Genomic DNA, 21,583 nt, shown 5'->3' on the forward strand with positions numbered 1-21,583 from the left:
GACTGGCAAAAAAAAAAAAAAAAAAAAAAAAAAGAACAGTTGGAACTGGGGACAGGAGCAAGTTAACTGTGTGACCTTGGGCAAGTGACTTGTTCTGTCTCCATTGTGCCAAGTGGAGAATAGGGTCAATTTCTCCCTGCTGGGAATAAGGATATAGTGAGTAATTGAAGGGCTCACAGGGCTTCACCTGACAGCGACCAGAGCTACCTGGCTTGGCCTCTGCAGTTTTGGGCTGGGGAAAAGCCTTGGGTTTGTGGAGGTCAATGGATGTGTAGTCAAGTGCCCATCTCCCCTCTGTCAGGAATATCCTCTGCCTTTCAGAATTCAGCTTCAGGCCATTCCCAGCAGTTTTCCCTTCTCTCAGGATGCCGAGAGGATGGTGGATGCTTAGATGTCTACCTGAGTAGAGTTGGAGTGGTTAGAACTAAGGCACTTTAGTCCCTTTTGCCTTGTAGTCTCATGTTGTGTAACATGAGACTACAAGGCAGAAACATGCACCTAAGGAGCTGTCAGGTCAGGATGCTTAGTCCTAGGGCTGGGAATATGACCTAGTGGCAAGAGTGCTTGACTCATATACATGAAGCCCTGGGTTCGATTCCTCAGCACCACATACATAGAAAACGGCCAGAAGTGGCGCTGTGGCTCAAGTGGTAGAGTGCTAGTCTTGAGCAAAAAAGAAGCCAGGGACAGTGCTCAGGCCCTGAGCCCAAGGCCCGGCACTGCCAAAAGAAAAGAAAAGAAAAGTCCTCCAGAGCAGGTACTGGCCCTGGGAAGAGACTTTCTTGCCCTGCTAGAGCAGAACACTCCGTCTTTTTTCCCACTGCTTTATTAAAGAAAACATCTTTCTGGGTTTCCTCCACATGATTTGAGGGATTGGAGCTCCCAAACCCTACTCACAGCTCTTCCTTTTTCTGTTAGGAGAAAACTCAACAACATCACTGTGGATTACTTCCCAATTTCTCAAAACCAGTCATCTCCCAGGTTAAAAACGGGGCCAGTTGGGTCAGATTCTTGGCTGTGGTAGGGGTGTAGAATAAGGCACAGATGTGGGCCTCAGGCCTGCTCCAGCCCTGAGTCAATATAGGTAACTTAAGGCAGCTCTCACTATCTTTCAGAACTTTAGTCTTCCAAACGGTGCAATGAGGTCAAGCTGGGTAATCTTTGAGGTCCTAAGGCACATCAGATTCTTGTGGCCTGGGGAGACGTTGTCCTCCAGCTGGAAGTCCAGGGAGCACCTGAGACAGCCAAGAGTGGGCAGGGTTTTCCTGACAGGAAAAAAATAAATGGCACAAAAGTGCAAAGGGAGAACTAGGGCAGGTTCCAACACAGCGTTTCTGAAGGGGCACCGAGACCGTTTGTGAGAAGTCCTAGAGCGCAGACTGGAATGGTCTTGCATGCTGAGGCAGGGTGAGTTTTGTGTCTGTAGCTCCGGGGACGCCTCACTGTATAGTCCTGTGTGGTCTGGAGCAGGTCTCTCTGACTTCCGGATAGAAGATGAAGATGGGGGAAAGGGTGAGATCAGAAAGATGGTGGATAAAGGGGACGTCAAGGAAGAGAAGAGCCAGTGCCAGGCGACTCGGGCACTAGTGCTTGCTGTGTGCCTGGGGTGCTGGGCGCCCCACGGGAGAGGTGCTCCCAGCCTGAGCCAGGACGCCCCGGCCCCCGGGGGGGGGGGGCTGGCCATCTGCAACCTGAGCTGGGGGAGCAGGTGGCTGGAGGGGAGGTCGGAGGGGGGGGGCAGCAGCGGGGTTCAGGGCACATTTAAGCGAGCTCGCAGGGGGTGGGGGCCGGGGCATTGTCTAGGGCAGCCGGGGGATGCGGATGGCCCCCTCCCAGAGCCGCAGGGCCGGGTACAGCGGCTCCTGGAAGGCGGCGTGGAAGGTGTGCAGGTGGCGCATGCCGCCCGTCACGTCGTAGAAGGCCAGGACGCCGGCCTCGTAGTCCAGGAAGACTCCGATGCGGTCGGGGTCGTCGCGGGGCTGCAGGCGGCTGCGCTGGCCGTCGTGGAAGGCCCAGTATTCCAGGTCGTAGCGCTTGAGGCACCAGGACTGGCGGTTGCAGCCCAGGCGGGCAGCGGCCGAGTCCCCGCGGCGGCGCAGGGACGGGTAGGCCGCGCCCACCCACCAGCCCAGGCCGGCCTCCTGCACGTCCACCTCCCAGTAGTGGCGGCCGGCGGCGAAGCAGTCTCGACTCAGCACCTGCCAGAGTTCATCGAAGCGCGAGGCGGGCGTCGGCCCCAGGCGGCCCAGTAGGCCGCTGCGCACCGTCAGCCCGTCGGCCGTGAGGCGAAGGCGCGCGTGCATCGTGTCCGGGTCCAGCGTGGGCGTGCGTGCGTCTGCGGAGGGGGGCGGGGAGATGGGCCGTTTTGTGGGCGGGGCCACGGAAGGACACGCCCATTTCCTTACCCTTTCCCCGCCGTACGGTAGGGAACCCAGGAACGCTGGCTGGCTTCTGACCCAGACTCCCTGCCCGGGGTGGCTGTGCACCCTTCAGGCTGCTTGAATTTTCCTCTTGGGAATTTTTGAGCTTATTTGCTCAAGGCTGGCGCTCTACCAACTCTGCACCACAGCGCCACCTCCCGTTTTCTCTGGTTAATTGGAGATCAGTCTCATGGGCTTTCCTGCGCAGGCTGGCTTTGAACCGCCATCCTCAGATCTCAGCATCCTGAGTAGCTAGGATTACAGGCGTGAGACACAGGTACCTGGCAAAGTGTTCTCTTTTTAAAAGCAGAAACGCTTGTTGGAAAGAAATTTGGTTACCTCTCCGTACATCACCTTTATAATAACAATAAAAATAAATAATAATTTGGTGTCCTAACAACAAGAGTAGTGGTGCAGAGCTGTCTTCTCCAGGGCTCTCCTCACCTCTACTTCCCACGCTGCCCACCCTCCCTCCACCCCAGGCTTACATTTTAAGAAGAGTGATCTCTCTGGGGAAGGGCTGATTTTCAACAAGGTGCCTGGCTTAGTGCTGGAGGAGCCCGAGAGCTGGCTGTTTATGTCTGTAAACAAATTTGGAGTGGTGAGAAGTATATGCAAGAGCTCATACAAGCAACAGAAATAAAACGCTGAAAGAATATGAGGAAACTCAAAAATTGTATAACCTCACCCTAAGAAACACATGTAAAGTTAAAAGAGATGCAAATTTCACATCAACAGCAGCCCCTCCCCCCCCCCCCCAGGAAGAGCCCAGGACCACGTAGTAGGACCACAAGAGCAGCACCCCAGGGCCAGGAAGTGGCTTCCAGGCACCTGCAGGTTCCCAGGAGGAAGGTGCCAAACAAGGAATCAGAGTCAAGATTGTGGAGAGGTCGAGTTCTCAGCTCTCAGCAAGAAAAGAAGGTGGAAAGCTTCCCCCTGGGGCCATGTCGGACTTCTCTCTGCCTAGATAGCTCCCCTGGACCTTCCCCAAGTAGCTGCTTTTCCAGGTGTTTGGGCTGCAGTTCCTCCCCAGAAGCACTGAGGGTATCCCTTCCCCCCACCTCAGTCACTTGCTCATCATCATCACAGCTAGGATGGCCTCTCCCCTTCCCCCCAACTCTAGACTCATTCATGCTACTGCCTTTGTGATATCTCCACCTGGGAGCTTAAGCTCTTCACAACCATAACAGGTTCAAAAGGCTTGATTCCCAGTGCAGCTCTGTTTAGAGGTGGGGCTCTGGGCAGTGATTAGACCAGTAGCTCTGCCTTCGGTACTCTATTCCTCTATGGATGGACTCAGGGATTGATGAGCTCATTGGGAAGTGATGGAGGTGAGGAAGTGGGCTGTGTCTGAAGGGCCTGTCCTGCCCTGGCTCCTTCCTGTCTGTCTCTCTGCTTCCCGGCCACCATGAGGTGAGCAGCCGCCTCTGCCACCCGCCCTTGCTGCTTTGCTCTTCTTTCTGCCCTGCCGTGGGCCCAAGGCAATGGATCAAGCTGACTTTTGGCTTGAGACCTCTGGAACCATACAAATCTTTCCTACTTTTAAATTGTTTCTCTCAGGTAATTGTCACAGTGACAAGAAAAGAAAAAAACCTAACAGATGACCCCTTCCCTCTACCAGTTAGTAGCTCGGGCCCAAAGCCTCCTCCCAGATGATGCCACAGCACGTTTACTCCCACTGTGCCTCAGGACCTCTGCACTCCCTTTCCCCTCAGCCTGAAGAACATTTCCCAGAGGTGACAAGAGTGAGGACTGTGAACGTTTACATCGGACTGTACCTGTGCTGAGATCTGAGCATTGTGGTTCAAAGGCATCCTGGACAGGAAGGTCTGAGAGACTCTTATCTCCAATTAACCACCAGAAAACCGGAAGTGGCACTGTGGCTCAAAGTTGTAGGGCCACTAGCCTTGAGTGAAACAGCTCAGGGACAGTGTGTGATTTCAAGTGTCTGAGTTCAAGCCCCATGGCTGACAAAAACCAAACAAACAAAAACTTCACTCCTCACTACAACCTCCTAAGACAACATCATTCTTTAGATGTGGGAAAGCCGGGTGTTATTCTCAAGGTGACACGGGGTCTCCCGAGCCCTGCATGTGACCATATGCTTTCCTGTCCCTGGATGTCAGAGTCTGCAGAACCCTGCTCCAGCTTGCCCTGGGGTTTCAAACTCAAGGCCCCATGCTTTCAGATGCTCTTCCACTCAAGCTGCACCCCCAGACCTTTTTGCTTTAGCTACTTAGCTATTGCACCCCGTTTCCAGGACCTTCCCAGCTGCCACTTGAAATGGCATCTTGCTGTTCCATTTTACTTCATAGTGCTTCTTACTACGGACACAAGTTTGCTGTGTCTCACAGCAGAGGGGAATAAAAGGACTCTTGGGACAGATTTTGGAGCACTTGCTTGGTATCAGGCCCTACACGCACATCAGATTTGGCCCCCTGCCCTCCAGGGAATGAGAGTTGAGCAGGGCCTGTGTGCCCAGGCAGGCCATGGGGTACGCCCTGCAGGGCAAAGGTGGAGGGGAGATGGCCATGAGGAAGAGAAGAAGCCTGGGACTGGAAAGTCTTCTAGTCATCATGGACTTCCTGGCAGAGGTGGTAACTGGCCAACTCCAGGCAGTGGAGAACTGACAGCTGGCAAGACTAAAGTGCCCCATGGCCAAAGAGGCAGGCAGGAGATCTCTCAGGAAGAGGAGGTGATGTCACAGAAGGCATTAAGGGCAGGTTGGACACCACACTCAAGAGCCCCTAGCCACCTGGCCATGGGCATCTGTGTGGGAGAGGCATCAGTGGGGGGACGGACCTTCCTAGCTGTCTCTGGGATATGGGGCTCCCCAGGGTGCTAAACCCACATTGTCACATGCTGACTCACTTTTCTTCAGACGAACGTCCAGTGGCTTCTGTAGGGTGCTCTGCATGGCTCCCACGAGGTCCTTGAAGAAGCTCTTGACGGGCTCGAAGGACAGCGGCACAGGGTGGCTCCGCTCTGGGAGGTGGCTCTGTCTCTGTATCTCAGGCTTGGTGGCCATGTACACCTAGCAGGGGTAGTGAGCACAGGGTTAGGGAGGCAGGCTCTGGGGGGCTGCATTTATAGGTGGAAGCAAACCTTGGACATATTTTAGCTAGCTTGGTGGTGGTGGTGGTGGTGGTGGTGGTGGTGGTGGTGGTGGTGTGTGTATGTGTGTGTGTGTGTGTTGCTAGTACTTGGGCTTGAACTCAGGGCCTGGGCGTTGTCCCTCTACCACTTGAGCCACACATAGCTCCACTGCTGACTTTTTGGTGGTTAATTGGAGATAAGAATCTCACAGACTTTCTGCCTTGACTGGTTTTGAACCACGATCCTTAAATCTCAGCTGGAATTCCAGGCATGAGCCACTAGTGCTGGTTAGCTAGCTTGTTGGAGCTATAGTGTAGATAACTTTTCTGAGCTTGTGGGAAAGAATTTGATGGCTACAGATATGAACCAATAGAAGAAATGAATGATAATTAAAAGCAGTGGCCTTGACAATAAGAAAAAAGGAAGAGATGCCAAGCCCTGAACTGCTAGAGGGCAGAACCTTGGCAGGAAGGGTGCCGTAGCTATGTCTTTTCAAGCAGAAGGCCAGGTAAGGTGTCTTACGGGTTTAGAGTTCAACACACTGGATTCTGATGCACCCTCTGCCACCTACCAGCTGTGTGGGCCTAGGACAAATCACTCCACTTCCATGAGCCCCAATTTCTCATTTATAACATGGGGTGAGAAGATCTATTTCTCCGAGTGCAAGCAAACTGGTGCTAAGATCCAGAAGTGCTTGCACCGCAAAGGCCGTGCAGAATAGTGGCCGTTACTATTTGACCAGCCCAAGATGTCTGTCATCTTCCTAATGATGTTAACTCCCTGGCCTTCCATGTGGTGGTGAGAAAGTCTACGTGAGTTTTCCCGGTGTGTAAACACTGCGCAGCCCCTGGATGACTGAGGTAGAATGTGGGTGTCGGGTGGCAACGCTAAGACCAGCCGCCCCAGCATTACCTGCAGCAGCTGAACAGGGTTGGGGTCCTGGCTGATACTCCAGACCCGAGTGCGGAGATCGTCCAGGACTTCCATTTGCTTCCCGAGAGACTCCACCTGCTCCTGGTATGCCTGCAGGGCCAGCTCCATGCTCTTGTCAATGAACTTTTTGGCCAGCACTTGCTCTTGGTCAAGTAGTAATCTGAGCTCAGCGAATTTCTCTGTCAGCCAGGCTTTACTTGACTCTGCGTGAGCCTTAAAAAACAAAGGGAAAGAAAACCTGTTGCAGACAGTAAGTATAGCAACCAGGAAATCCAGAAAAAATCCTGTCTACAAAGTGAGTCCAGCAAGGTAGCCAGCAGACACTGGATCAGCTCGGAAACCAAAGCTTTGGGCTGGGAATGTGACCAAGTGCTCGCCTTGCATACATGAAGCCCTGGGTTTGATTCCTCAGCACCACATATATAGAAAAAGCCAGAAGTGGCGCTGTGGCTCAAGTGGCAGAGTGCTAGCCTTGAGCACAAAGGAAGCCAGGGACAGTGCTCAGGCCCTGAGTTCAAGCCCCGGGACTGGCAAAAACAAAACAAAAAACCCCAAAACAAAAAAGCAAAGCTTCCCTCTGTACTGGGCATAGCTGATTGCAACATTTATGTGGAGAAACAACAATCTGATTGTCTCTCTTGTTTGTTTTTTGAGACAGGGTCTTACTATATATACCCTAGGTTAGCCTCAAATTCCTGATCCTCCTCCAGCCTCTGAAATTCTTAGATTATAGGCATGTAGGCACATGCCAACAGGACTTGCTAAAGATTCCTCCCCCCACCCCCCCTTTTTGTGCTAGTTCTGGGGCTTGAACTCAGGGCCTGAGCACTGTCTGTGAGATTCATTTTTGGCTCAAGGATAGTGTTCTACCACTTGAACCAGAGCTCCAATTGTGGCTTTTGGGGCTAATTGAAGATAATAGTCTCATGGACTTTCCTGCTCAGGCTAGCTTTGAAATACAATCTGCAAGTCTCAGTGTTCTGTGTCGCTAGGATTACAGACATGAGCCAAAGGCTCATGTTGAAAATCCCTTTTGAAGTAAGGAAAAAATAAAAAAAATCTAATAAGAAAACAACACTAAAAGGGTGAATATGTGGCTTAGTGGTAGAGTACTTGCCTAGCATGCAGCAAGCCCTGAGTTCCATCCCTAGCACCTCCATAAAAGGCTATAAATGTCCTGAAAGACACACAAAAAAAATACCTGGAAAAGAAAATGATGGGGCTGGGAATGTGGCTTAGCAGTAATGTGCTTGCCTAGCATGAATGAAGGTCTGGGTTCTATTCATCAGCACCACATAAACAAAAAAAAAGCTGGAAGTGGCACTGTGGCTCAAGAGGTAGTGCTAGCCTTGAGCAAAAAGAAGCCAGGGACAGTGCTCAGACCCTGAGTCCAAGCCCCAGGACTGCCCTCCCACCCCCCCAAAAAAGTTAGTGTCTTAACTGCAAGGTCCATACAACAAAGCAGCTATTTTCTCTTAAAGGAAGGCAGAGGGGTGGCCTGCCATCAGCAAGGTGGACATGGTGGTGTCACCACCAAGTCAGTAACTGGGCCTGGTCAGGGTCCTTGCCTTCCTGTTTTCAGTCTGGCAAAGGTTGCTTCCTGCCAGTCCACAGGCCCCGCCTCAAGTTCTGGTTACATCTCTACAGCCAGGGAAAGACACAAAGCCTTAGCCCAGGTGACAGATCGATCGTTGCCCCCAGTGGTCACAGGTCTGCTTGCAGGTTGGGCCTGTGGGTCCAGAGTCCATTTTCTGCTGTCTGTCACTGTGCTGTCAGGCTGAGCCATGATAGGCTTCGTTCCCAGGATTTCCCTTTAGGGTTTGGTCAACAGGAGAAGGGACTAGACGGAGGCCAGAGGGTGGGACATCCCAGAAGAATATCTCACCGAAGTCTCTTCCACTCACCAGCTCCCATGGAACAGGCCTCCTCTACTTCCAGCTCCAGCTTTACTCATATTTTTGCATTCATTGGTTATCTAAATATTTTAGTATGGGATTTGAATTTAGGGCCTTGTACTTGCTAGGCAGGCACGGTGCCACAAGCACCACTCCCCCAGACTTTTGCTCTCATATCTAAAAATACAAAAGCTCTCAGCAGAAAATTTGGAAGATTCAAAAAGGATCGTCAGCTAGTCCCAAGATTTGAGGGGAAGTTAAGGTAGCAGGTTTGTGTTGGGGTCTCCCTGTGTCTGGAGGTATAGGCAGCTTAACAAGAATAAGGAAAGCCTTGAGCATCTCTTGGCTCAGAATTATGGACTGTCCCCTGGAGTGGTGCTTGGACAAGGCCTGATGTCTGACTTCAACACAACAAACAGCCTTTGGACCTTGCATGAAGTTTACCTATTTACAAAGATGCTATATGGATTGGTTTTCAAGAGAATGACCTTTCCCTTAGTGTGGCTATGGGTAAATAGCACAGGGCAGCAAGCTTGTCCCAGTCTGTCTCTGCTACAATCCAACAGAACACATGCGATCCTTTCATGGTGTGTCACTTCTAGGAGGGTATCCTTAACAAAGAAATCGTGCTAATAAAGTCATTATTATTCTACATTTGGGGAGAACCCAGAAATTATCTGTTTGACATTAGGAAAATGGCTTAGGGAATCATGGTAGCTACACACGGGGGATGAGTGTGGTCACATATGCCTATCATGCCAGCTATTTAGAGGTATGGAAGTTGAGGCAGGAAGATCCTAAACAACAGCACAAGCGCATATATAAAATAACATTTGCTTCTGGCTAATGAAGGAGAGCTGGGCTGTAGCTCAGTGGTAAAGCTCTTGCCTAGTGTGCACGACGCCCTAGGTTTAATCCTGAGAACTACAAAAAATAAGAACAAAAATAACAACAGGTGGCTCCCACCTATCATCCTAGCTACACAGGAGGCTAAAATCCACAGATCACAGTTCATAGTCAGCCCAAGCAGGAAAGCCCATGAGATTCTTGTCTCCAAGAAACCACTCAGAAAAAAACCCAGAAGTGGCACTGTGGCTAAAGTGCTAGCTTTGAACAAAAGAAGCTCAGGGACAGGACCCAGGCCCTGAGTTCAAGCCCCAGGATTGGCAAAAAATAAAATAAATAATAATTAAAGAGTAAAGGAGAGAGTACTGATGAAAGGAAAGTCAGGGAGCCTATCTTCAATTAATCCCAGAAAAAGCTATGGCTCAAGTGGTAGAACACTAACCTTGGGCATAAAAAAGTTTAGGGATAGCACCCAGGCCCATAGTTCAAGCTCCAGTGTATGGGGGTGGGGGGAAGAGTCTCATGGACTTTTTCTGCCCAGACTGGCTTTGAATCTTGATCCTCAGATCTTAGCCTTCTGAGTAGCTAAATTATAGGCATGAGCCACCAATGCTCAGCCTATTTTTTTTTGTCAGTTGTAGGGCTTGAACTCTGGGCCTGGGCACTGTCCCTGAGCTCTTCAGCCTGTGCTAGTTTTGAACTGAGATCCTCAGATCTCAGCCTGCTGAGTAGATGGGACTACAGGCACATACCACCACACCAGGCTAAAACATAAAACTATTAAATGTAACTATTAAACTATTAAATGTAAACATAAAAAGTGGTCCTTGCCAGGTGCCAGCGGCTCACGCCTGTAATCCTAGCTACTTGGGAGGCTGAGATTTGAGGATGATGGTTCAAAGTCAGCCCATGCAGCAAAGTCCGTAAAACTCTTATCTCCAGTCAACCACCAAAAAAAACCAGAAGTGGAGCTGTGTCTCAAGTGGTGGAGTGCCAGCCTTGAGTGCAAATGCAAGTGCCCAGGCCCTGTGTTCAAGCTCCAGGATACACACACACAAAAAGATGGTCATCATATGAATGTACATTTGTGATAAGCAGACAACAGATACCACCAATTTCCTTGTGTTGCTGTTGCACTATTTACATAACTTGTAACACTTGGGACAAACTAGGTAAAGATGCATGAAATTTCTCTGTACTATTTCTGCAGTTTCTTGTGAACCTATAATTATTTCAAAGGAAAAAGTTTTTAACAATTGCTGGAACCTTCTAGGCCTTCCCTTCAGCCCTTCATGCTAGTCCTATTTCCCCAGGGGCCTCTAACCCAAGTCTGCTCCAAGATTTGCAGAGTGGATTGAGCCTCATCTGTTTGTTCTTCAGCCTCAATAGCCGGAGGGCCTTATCAGCCCTGTGGAGCTGCACTTTGTAACTTGGCAACTTTCACTTGCCCAGTCCTTTTCAACTGATTTATCTTCCTGTCCTACTGTCTCTCTCTTAAAGACACCAGGAGCACTCTTCATCTTTATGCTGGGGCCACACTATGAGCTACTAAGGCCCACAGCCCAATTCTGTGTATAAGACCTTGGCAGGGAATGGGATGTCAGGCAAATGGGGGTCAGTTCAATGGCCTGGCCTGGGCTCTGGTGAGAGGGCTCTTCAGCTTCATCCCTGCTAGCCGAGGGCCTGACATTAGGAGCATGGCAGACCTGGGCTTCCTCTTTGCCTGGTGGGGTCTTTCAGGGATTCATATGCATCCCAGTGGGCCAGGCCCTGTGGGAAACCCCACCCAGCCCCTGAAAAGAGGGGCAGCTGAGGCTGAGAGGAAGAAACCAGATCAAGTTAGGCGAGGAGGAAGGCCTCTAAAATCCTCTAAGCAGCTGCCTCAGGGGAAGCGGAACTGCTGACCTGGGCCAGCCACCCTCAGAGGAATGCATTTAAATATGGTAAGCAGGGGCTGGGGATTTGGCCTAGTGGCAAGAGTGCTTGCCTCGTATACATGAAGCCCTGGGTTCGATTCCCCAGCACCACATATATAGAAAATGGCCGGAAGTGGCGCTGTGTGGCTCAAGTGGCAGAGTGCTAGCCTTGAGCAAAAGGAAGCCAGGGACAGTGCTCAGGCCCTGAGTCCAAGGCCCTGGACTGGCCAAAAAACAACAACATATATATATATATATATATATATATATATATATATATATATATATATATATATATATATATATATATGGTAAGCAAAAGGAAGCCTGAAGAAAGTATTTATCCATGGGTTACACTTATTACCTATGTAATTTCTTTTGCAGAAGAGTAGCCTTAAAAATCATTTGCATGTTCACCAATAATACATCTGACAAAGGCCTAATAGCCAAATTATACACAGAGCTTAAAAACCTATGCCCCTCCCAATTAAATCAATCAACATATGGACAAAGGAGCTAAGGAGAGACTTCTCAGAAGAAAAAGTAAGAATTGCAAATAGACATATGAGGAAATACTCACCATCTCTGGCCATAAAGGAAATGCAAATCAAGACAACCAAGCAATTCTGAGAGTTCATCTCACCCAGTTAGATTGGCCATCACAAGAACTCAAACCACAACAAATGCTGGCAGGATGTGGGGGGAAAAGGCACCTTATTGCACTGTTGGTGGGAATGTCAACTAGTACAACCATTCTGCATGGTGTCTTGGAGTTTCCTCAAAAAACTAAACAGAACTTCCCTATGACCCAGCCATACCAATTTTGGGTGTCTACGCAGAGCATTACAAGCCAGAATACCGTAAAGACACTTGAGCATCCATGTTCAAGTGTGAATAGGTACTGGGAATGTGGCTTAGTGGTAGAGTGCTTGTTTAGAATGCATGAAGCCCTGGGTTCAATTCCTCAGTACCACATAAACAGAAAAAGCCAGTAGTGCTCAAATGGTAGAGTGCTAGCCTTGAGCCCAGAGAGGCTCAGGGACAGAGCCCAGGCTTTCAGTTCAAACCCCAGGATCCACAAAAGAGTAAATGTGAACATCCAAGCTATTGGCTTTTCACAATAGCCAAGTTATGCAAACAGCCCAGATGCCCTCCAACAGATGAGTGGCTTAATAAAGTATGGTACATATACACAATGGAATTTTAGTCATCCATTAGAAAGAATAAGATTATGTCATCTGCAGGAAAATGGATGGACCTAGAACAAATCATATTAAGTGAGGTAAGCAAAGCTCAGAGAAACAAACAGTGCATGTTTTCTCTCAAATGTGGAGGTTAGATCTAAAATGCAACTGGGCATGATGATTTATATTAGGTTCTAGGCATTTACACATATATATATACACAAACACAGTCATATTAAAGAAGAGTACCCTTAGGGGAGGAACCCAAAGGTGTAACCTCTCTGAACATTTGCAATACTATGTACACAAAACAAACTTCAGGAAATGGAAACATAGGTTTCACTGTCATTGTTGCTAGTGGGTTTTTTGTTGTTGTTGTTGTTTGTTTTTTGTCATTCATGGGGTTTGAACTCAGGGCCTGGGTGCTGTCTCTGAGCTTTTCAGCTCAAGGCTAGGGCTCTACCACTTTGAGCCACAGGCCACTTCCACTTTTCTTATGGTTAATTGGAGATAAAAGTCTCACGACTTTCCTGCCCAGGCTGGCTTTGAACCTCAATCCTCAGATCTCAGCGTCCTGAGTAGCTAGGATTACAAGCGTGAGCCACTTGCACCTGGCTTTGTTTTTTGTTTCTTTTAGGAGGAACATAGGGAGATACAGAAAGGGAGGGAGGAAGGGTTAACAAATGCATTCATGCTATTCAGTGGAAAATAACCTATGTCACTTGTGGATAGGGATGGAAAGGGGAAACTGGGGGAAAGTAAAGGAAGAGGTAACATTGTTCCCCCATCCCCACCACCAAAAAAGGGAATGTACTCATTGCCTGGTTTAAAAAATGATAGTTCCTCTAAACAACACATTAATAGTGGCAATAAAATTATTTTTGAAATGATTTTTTTGCATGTTCTAGAAGTTGCGCGTTGCCTTGCCTAAGGCATTTTGGGGCATTGGGGTGGGGGAGCAGTGAAAGGCTTGTTCCTGCAAAGCAGAATGGGCTGAGATGGTGGGAGAAAGGCCAGCCTTTTCTCTGCTTGGCGAGGCACACAGGCTCTGGGCAGATTTGCCCCAGTGCTGCCCAGGCAGGAGTAGAAGGGCCCCCTGGTCCTGCATGACCCCTCAGGGTCAGGCACTGAAATCTGTCTCTAATTTTGCATTCTTGTTCCTCAAAAAGAGTTCCCTAAATCAGACAAGTCCCAGACCCCGTCAACTCTGACTGCCTCTTGGAGCTTGGCCTTTATTTTCCCTGGGCAAATGTCACACTAGGGGGACACTTGTGTTCCCAGGGGAAATGGGAACATGTCTACTTGCCTTGAGCTTCTCCCCAGCGTCTTCTATCTGGGTTATGTTGTCAGCGTGCTGCTGCTTCTTAGTGGCCAAATGCTCCAAACATTCCTGGATCAGCTTCTGATGAGTGGGAGGAAAAGAAAAAGTTGAAACACTGTCTCATCCCAGGTAACAAGTGCTCACCTCCCTTCACTTGTGCTCCTTTTCAGCCAAGGTATCTGAGACTTGGAAGGTCCTGAGTGTTGCCTAGTAGCGTGGAAGATGAGCTGAGCCTCGGAGGTCCATGTCAGATATTCCTTGGGTCTGGGGGTCTCCCTCCCACCTTCCTAATGTCTGCTCTATGAAGTTGCTTTTCTTCCAAAGGCCTGCTCTGGTCTCCATCTCCAGTAAGCTTGACGGCCCCATTCTACCTTAGTCTTCCTTAACAGCTGGCCTTCTATTGGCTACTGGCTCTGACCGCAGACTCCCCATGGGGACCATGAAGGACAGGCACTCCGAAGCCTTTGATAAATCAGAATTACTAGGGCCTGCCCACTGCCACTGGTGGGCTGACCCCAGCAAATGATCACAATCACAAATCCCAGAGTGAGAGGAGACCAAGGTGACTCAGCTCTGAGTCCCAACTCTGCTCCCTCCTGTCTAAACCTCTGTCCTGGGAACGAAAGGAGGTCTTGCCAAACAGAGGTGCTCAACACAGACTGATCTGTATCTTCAGCTCTAACAAACCTTCGTTGTAAAGTGCTTCAACTCGGGGCCAGGGTACTAAAGACTGGCACTCTACTACATGAGCCACAGCTCCACTTCTGTGCACAGCTTTGTTTAAGGGGTGGTGGGGTGGAACCAGGAGAATGGTCATAGCTCAAGTAGAGCTTGGCCTTGGCTTGGGGAAGCACATCCTGATCGTGGTGACTCAGAAGACAGCTCCTGTTCGTCTCAGACCAAGAACATCCCAACCTGCAGGTGGCCATGCCTTCTAGCCATAGGCACTTCGGCTGACATCCTGTGCATACTTTCATGGTCAGTTCCAATGGCCAGCTCCCCCACCCAGCCTTCCTGGGCTTCACCGCCCACTGCCTGGGACTCCCCAGTTACAGTACTGACCCTATTGGACTGCCACTCTCCTTCCAGCCAGCCAGACAACTCCTCCCCGTCCACGGCACAGGTGTGTGCTGAGGGATGTTTGATGATTGATAAATAGATAGGTGAGTAGGCATGCAGATGCAAAAATGGGTGTATATAGGTAGAGGTGGGTAGACAGATGGAGAACGGAACAATTGAAGGAGATCTTTGAAGTATTTCTGGAAGCAAGCTTGTTAACTCAGGCTTTTTCTTTTTTTTTTTTTTTCCTGTGGTACAAGGATTTGAATTTAGGTCCTCAAATTTGCTGGGCTGGCACTCTACCACTTGAGATATGACTCTAGCCTTGCTTTTTGCTAGTTATTTCAGAGATAGATTCCAGCCGATGACTTTTCTGCCTCAGGCTAGCTTCAAACCCACCATCCTACAGATCTCAGCCTCCCAATAGCTAAGATTACAAGTATGTATCAATGTCATCACAGACATTTTATAGACACCAAAAGGAAGGCTCTGGAGGTTCTTGAACCCATGATTCTACAAAACAGCCCTATTTCATCTCACAAGTTGCGATAGGAAGTCATTCTGAGCAGATGGGAGTGTGCAGGATATGGTGTCCTGAGGGCATAGGGTGTAGTTCATTGTAGACTTCCTGGAGGTGGCGGCACACCTGTATCTGTAAGGCACAGAAGCCCTGCCTAGCCCAGCCTTCATGAAACCCAGAGAGAGGAGAGATTATCCCAGAGCCCCTGACCCAGTAGGCCACAGGGCTAGAACAGAAATCCAAAGACAATGGCTACCATCAGCCCAGTGAGGACTGCAGGGACAAGAATGGACTTCGTAGGTGGCAGTTCAGCTGCTGGAATCCAGGACTCAGAGTTAGTCTCTAGGTCCAGAACTAACCTTTGGTTATCAGTATGGGAAGGATGCTGCTAATAAAGAGAAGCTCCACTGACTTCTGGCTACTTAAATTATTTAGATTGTACTGATATTTTGTCCAGGCCTTACAGTAACAGCTGATAGCAGCAGGCCTAGGGCTGCCACCTGTGAGGGGTGTGTCTGTGGAGAGCTTGGCAGTAGGCAGGTAAGCAGGTGGGCAGGTAAGCAGGTGGACAGAGAGGCCTCTCAGGCTTTCAAGGCTGTTAGGGGAGTCAGAGCGCCAGTTAGGATGGTCCAGAGCCTCACACAGCCATTTCCTAAAGGGGTGCATAGTAGGGCGCCCCTCTCTTCACTAGAAGGTAGCTTTTCTTCCAGCTCACGGCAGTGTTGTAGGCCTGCATGGTGGGTGGATGAGGTCGAAGACACCTGGATACCACCGGGGCCTCCCAAGTCCCCTCAACCCCCAACCATCCTTGGAAGTTTAATTGGTGGTCTTGGCTCATCTTTGCTCAGTTTGCACCTGAGCCTCAGTTTCCCCATTTAGGTCCTACTGCGGGACCTTGCGTTTCCAAGTCTTAACCGGAAACTGGGTGAGAGACCTGGGGTTTCGCTCTCCTGGCTCGCCCTTTATGCCTGGGCCCCGCCCCCCGCCCCGCGGCCCCCGCGGTCCCCACCTGCACGCGCGCCACCTCCTCCCCCGCCAGGCCCACCGGGTGGCCGCGGTGTGCGCCCAGCGCGGGGCAGAGCGCGCACACGCAGTGGCCGCAGCGGCGACAGAAGAGCTCGGCCGGGCGGTCGCTGTGCTCCGGGCAGCACCAGGAGCGCTCCTCCGCGGGCTCGGCGGGGTCCCCGGTGGTCCCGCACGGCGCCCCGGTCCCCGCCATGCTCAGCTCCTGGCGCCGGCAGCGCGGAATCGAAACCTCGCCGGAGACGGGGGCGGGCTCCGGGGCAGCGAGGGCCGCCGGGTGCTGCTCGCGGGGAGGGGAGACATTGGCCCATGGGGAGGGAGTGGCATCTGCCGACGAGCGCAGGGACCAGCCGCACCGGTGCACGGTGCTCAGGCACGGGTCACCGAGGTCCTGGGTAAGTGGAAGGGGGCGTGGCACGGCGCTCAGCGGGCTGCCGTGGGTCTTCCTCGAGGGCGCTGCCCGCTGCACGCCTCGCCTCCCTGTCGCCTGCCCTTCTCACAACTGGAAGGAGTCACCAAGAAACCCATTGTCCTGGGCTAAAATTTACACGATTCTAGGCTGGGAATGCCTGCCTTTATCTATGGTGCATATGCTGTTTTCTTTCTGCTCCCCAAACAAGCCTTGTCTCGCTCACTTTGACTTAGGGATTTTGGCTTGTCACCTCCTCCAGGTAGCCTTCTTGCTTTTCCTCCCAGACCAGTCTTCCCTGCCCCCATTTTGGCCCTCTCCATCTTCCTAACCACCATGGAAAACGTTTCCGGTGACTGAGAGGCCCTGCACTGGCCCATCTCTTTCCTCAGTCCCCTGGTTGGCCCCCCAACAATAGATCCTTGACTAGTATTTGTGGGACAAATCAAGAAAAGAAAGTTTCATTTTATTAAAATGTCTAGCCAGATGTTTATTGTTATTCTTTCCATTGCACAATTCCATATCTTTCACTTTTATTTTTTTTTGTAGAGATGGATTTTTGGGTTTGTGGTGCAGGGAATGGAACTCAAGGCCTTGAGCATATTAGGCAGGTGCTCTACCACTGAGCTACATTCCCAGCCCTTTATCATCATCTTTTTTTTTTTTTTTTTACAAAGCTACAAGGAGTTTCAGAAACATTAAAACAATCAAACTGTTTCAGGCACGGTTTCATATTAAAAGCATAGATCAAGTTCTAACTTCCTGTTTCCCACCAAGATCAACCTCAAGTATCTTTCCAGGAAGCAGTTGTAGCGCTAAGTGGGCCCACAGCCTCTGGTCTCCAAGTGCTGTCCTCATCTGCAGAAAGTTCCTGAGTCAACAGAAAGAGGGCTCCCAGTTGTGCAGGAAGGAAATTGGCTGGGCCCTTGCCAGGGTGGGCTAGGTATGTTGGAACAGCTCAAGAACATAAAAATATAGTTAAAAAAAAAGATGGCTTAAAAAAATACCTGATAAAAGTTACCTATCCCTCTCCCTTGCTATGAAATAATTTAAATAATTTATTCTAGATGTAAAAAAGGAAAGGTTTGTTCAAAGCTGCCTGTGTCCTGTTTTTGAGTGTGAGGTCTGGGTCCCTTGGGGGAGGGGAGGAGCCCACTGGAAGGGATGGGTTGGGCGCACCGGCACCCACAGGCTCTGAGGCCTGAGGATGTGCTGACTTGTGGGAGACAGCACTGGGCAGTGGGTGGAGGTGGGAGGCTTTGTGAGCTTTAAGGTGCTGCTCACAAATGCAGTGGGGGAGGCAATCCCACCTAGGGGAGCTCTGCTTCCCTGACCATGCCCGTGCTTGGCCATTTGCTCCAGAGTACACTATGAGAAGCTTGGCTGGTGCATCATGGGAGCGTGAGCCCCAGTGACTAAGGAAGTAAGTGATTGGGGGACAGGGGCTGTGACGAGTTAGACAAATGGGGTATCAGCTATGGGTAAGGTGGAAGGGCAGATTGGGAGTACTGAGTTTGAGTTCTAGGTCTTGTCTGGTGCTCATTCTTCACCTTGACTGCCAAGAGGTGCGGAGGAATGAGTTGGTCTCTGCCCTTAACTTTCTTGTAGCAGCTCCTGGGCTTTTGTGTTCACATAGAGGGCCAGGCCCTTGTTTGCAGTCAGCTTCCGTATTCCCTGGGAGGGGCCTAGGCATTTGTATTCCCTGACGTACACTGTAGGCTCAAAGCTAAGCTGGTGGCTCTCCTGCAGTGGCCATCCATCCACAAGGACCTTGAGAGAGAGGGGCAGTGTGTGTGGTCTGTGCCCCAGGTTAAGGAGCGGCCACAGAAAAGTCTCAGCTCTCGTTCTCTGCAGGGATGAGGGTTGGCCCCTGAGAAAGCGAGCTCAGAGCAGTGCTCAGGACATAGACCCACGGAGCAGGGACACACCCTTGACTTTGGACCTCAGGAGAATCTTAGGCCTCTGGTCCTACTTTCTTTCCAGTGTGTTGGGGGGTGGGCGGGCACAGGGCTCTGCATAGCATGTGCTGGGGCTCCCCCACTCCAGGGGTCCCCTTTGCTATCTTGGTTGGGTTTTTTTTTTTTTTTTTTTTTTTGGCCAGTCCTGGGCCTTGGACTCAGGGCCTGAGCACTGTCCCTGGCTTCTTCCCGCTCAAGGCTAGCACTCTGCCACTTGAGCCACAGCGCCGCTTCTGGCCGTTTTCTGTATACGTGGTGCTGGGGAATCGAACCTAGGGCCTCGTGTATCCGAGGCAGGCACTCTTGCCACTAGGCTATATCCCCAGCCCCCCTTTGCTATCTTGGAGGAGGCAGGCTGTGGTCAGGAAGTCACGGATAGCTCTGTGGGTAGACCCTAGTATCTACATCCCTCAGACAGGCCCATTGTGGTGGGAAAGAATCTGGCTCACTCTCCCTCAGTTAGAGCCTCGGTGGGGGCCCCTTTATAGCCAACCTAGGTCATCAGCACCATGCAGGGTCAAGTCAAGGTCGCTGGTGGCCCATCTCACCAAGGCTCACTCCAGGCTCACCTGGTTCAGAAGGAGAAAATAAAACTAAAGAGGATTTCACAAGAGGTCACCCAGTAAGCAGGGCATAGCCAAGGCTAAAACCAGTGGAGTACAGGGCCAGAAACAGTGAACAGACAAGACAGACTGACAGACAGACCCAAGAGATCAGGATCTGAAGCCCAACCCTGCTGTGAAACAGATCCTACTTGATTCTCTCTGGCTTCAGTTTCTCCACCTATAAAATGAGGGAAAAATGAAAATAAAAATAAAGACCACTTGGTGCTCTCTCAGGTCCAGCTCTTCCTTTCTACAATGTTCTTTTCCCCTTGAGAACTTCTAGCCATAGCGAACCCTTACAAACAGAATTCAGCAGGAGGCAAAGTGCCATCTAAGCAAAGCCAGGCCAAAACCACTGTTGAAAGAAGGCAAAGAGAAACACCGGCTCCGTGTCCCACTGCAAGCTCTTTCCGAGGCCGAGAGTTTCCTCTTCACGTAAAAAATATAGAAATAGTGGTTGTTCTTGGGGGACTTGTGGTTTGGTGCTGGACCTCCCCACAGAGCCGCGTGGTGTCCCTGAGGTGAGGGTGGTGGAGATCTCTGCTCAGAACTGTCCCAAACTCATCTGCAGGTTTTTGATTTCCAGTTCCAGCTGCTTGGCTTGGACCTCTCGCTGAGTCACCAGTTCCCGGAGCCTTCGGATCTCTTCCTGCTGTCTATAGAACATCTGCAGCAGCTGGGAAAACAGAGATCAGAGGTCAAGGTTACCTAGCTGGCCTGCGGCGATGCTGGGGCAGAGCACTGGAAGAAATATCAAAACCCCACTGGGATTTGAACTCAGGGCTTCATGCTTGCTAGAGGCAGTTGCTCTACCACCTGAGCCATGTCCCCAGTCATTAAAAATAATTTTGTTACTATTAATTGTACAGAGGGGCTACTATTTCATAAGTCGAATAATGAGTACACTTCTTTTTTTTTTTTGGATAATATCTCTTCCTTTACTTTTCCCATTTCCTCCTTCCATACTTGTCCATAGTTACATAGGTCATTTCCCCTATGATTGCATTTGTTCACCCTTCCTCCCTTTCTGCGCCCCCACTTTACCACTCCCAGGAGAAAAAAAATTCAAAGCAACAATAACAACAACAACAAACCATGTTCCCATTTCCTAGAATCTGTTTCAATAAATAGGTTTTTAGATGTTCTGAGAAATTATACCTTTAGGTCCCTCCTTTAGTCTGACTGTGTGTGGATGCCTAGAGTTCCTATATAGGTTATTATGTCCAGTTGTATTTTAAATCTAATTTCTACATTTGAGAGAAAACACGCGGTTTGTTTCTCTGAGCTTGGCTTTCCTCACTTCATTTGATTTGTTCTAGGTGCATCCATTTTTCTCTGCAAATGACATCAACTTATTCTTTCTAATGGATGAGTAAAATTCCACTGTGTATATACACCACATTTTATTAATCCACTCCTCCATTGTAGCTCATCTGGGCTCTTTCCACTAGTTGGCTATTGTGAATAGTGCAGCAATGAACACAGATGTACAAATGTCTTTATGGCATTCTGACTTGTAATGATCTGGGTAGATGCTCAGGTGTGGTAGGGCTGGGTTGTAGGGAAGTTCTATGTTTAGTTTTTTCTTTTTCTTTTTTAGAATCTCCAAACCTCCTTCCAGAGTGGTTGCACTAGTTTACATTTCCACCAGCAGTGCAATCGGGTTCCTTTCTCCCCACATCTCCACCAGCATTTGCCGAATACATGCTGTTGGCCAATCTAAGTGGAGTAAGATGGAATCTCAGAGTTGTTTTGATTTGCATTTCTTGTTTAGCCAGGGATGTTGAGCATTTCCTCGTGTGCCTATTTGCCATTCTTACTTCTTCTGAGAAGTCTCCTTTGCCAAGGTATCTATTAGTTCCCCCAGCCATGTTTGCTTTAATTATTCGTCAGAGAGGGTCTTACAATTTTACCTGAGTGGAATTTGGACTGAGGTCCTCCTACCTATAGGCTTCAAGAGTAGCTGGGTGATAGTCATGCCCCATCACACCTGGCTTGTTCTTTGAGATCAGGTCTCGATAATTTTTTTTTGGCCAGTCCTGGGCCTTGGACTCAGGGCCTGAGCACTGTCCCTGGCTTCTTTTTGCTCAAGGCTAGCACTCTGCCACTTGAGCCACAGCGCCACTTCTGTCCGTTTTCTACATATACGTGGTGCTGGGGAATCGAACCCAGGGCTTCATGTATGTGAGACAAGCTCTCTTGCCACTAGGCCATATTCCCAGCCCAGTCTCGATAATTTTTTTTTGGAGGGCAGGGAGGGCTGGCCTTTAACTGCCGTCCTTCTCTCTTCAAGGCCTCCCATGGAGCTGAGATTATAGGCATGAACACCCCACCTCCTTGCCCAATGCTGCCACTTTCTGACTCAAGGGGAGGTGATAAAATTAACAAGGGACAGCCA

The 21,583-nt window shown here is 49.9% G+C and overlaps 2 protein-coding genes across 2 annotated transcripts in view; both read right to left on the reverse strand.

Moving 5' to 3' along the window:
* Positions 1–1,740: 1,740 nt before the first annotated feature.
* Positions 1,741–16,439, reverse strand: Trim14 (tripartite motif containing 14). The gene is made up of 6 exons (XM_048337813.1): positions 16,200–16,439; positions 13,597–13,692; positions 6,429–6,662; positions 5,292–5,454; positions 2,909–3,001; positions 1,741–2,335 (listed from the first exon to the last, which is right to left on the reverse strand). The coding sequence occupies exons 1-6, from the start codon at positions 16,407–16,409 to the stop codon at positions 1,800–1,802; spliced, it is 1,332 nt and encodes a 443-aa protein (XP_048193770.1). The 5' UTR covers positions 16,410–16,439; the 3' UTR covers positions 1,741–1,799.
* Positions 16,440–18,927: 2,488 nt separating this feature from the next.
* The window catches only part of Coro2a (coronin 2A), a 51,046-nt gene continuing 48,390 nt past the window's right edge, over positions 18,928–21,583 (reverse strand). The window contains exon 12 of the mRNA XM_048337779.1: positions 18,928–19,861. Within this exon, the coding sequence (XP_048193736.1) occupies positions 19,730–19,861 (132 nt within the window). The 3' untranslated portion in view covers positions 18,928–19,729. The remainder of the gene's footprint in view (positions 19,862–21,583) is intronic.

This window comes from Perognathus longimembris, chromosome 1, assembly GCF_023159225.1.
Source record: "Perognathus longimembris pacificus isolate PPM17 chromosome 1, ASM2315922v1, whole genome shotgun sequence".
In the NCBI taxonomy this organism is placed as follows: Eukaryota; Metazoa; Chordata; class Mammalia; order Rodentia; family Heteromyidae; genus Perognathus; species Perognathus longimembris.

What these genes read in the sequence shown, in the direction of transcription:
- Trim14 (XM_048337813.1), bottom strand. Translation starts at nt 16,409, where the DNA reads ATGGCGGGGACCGGGGCGCCGTGCGGGACCACCGGGGACCCCGCCGAG. An exon ending in ACGCTGGGGAGAAGCTCAAG is followed by an intron (nt 6,663 to 13,596) that starts GCAAGTAGACAT and finishes TTGTTTTTTAAG; the next exon opens with GCTCACGCAGAGTCAAGTAA. An exon ending in GAGATCACTCTTCTTAAAAT is followed by an intron (nt 2,336 to 2,908) that starts GTAAGCCTGGGG and finishes CCCCCTCCGCAG; the next exon opens with ACGCACGCACGCCCACGCTG.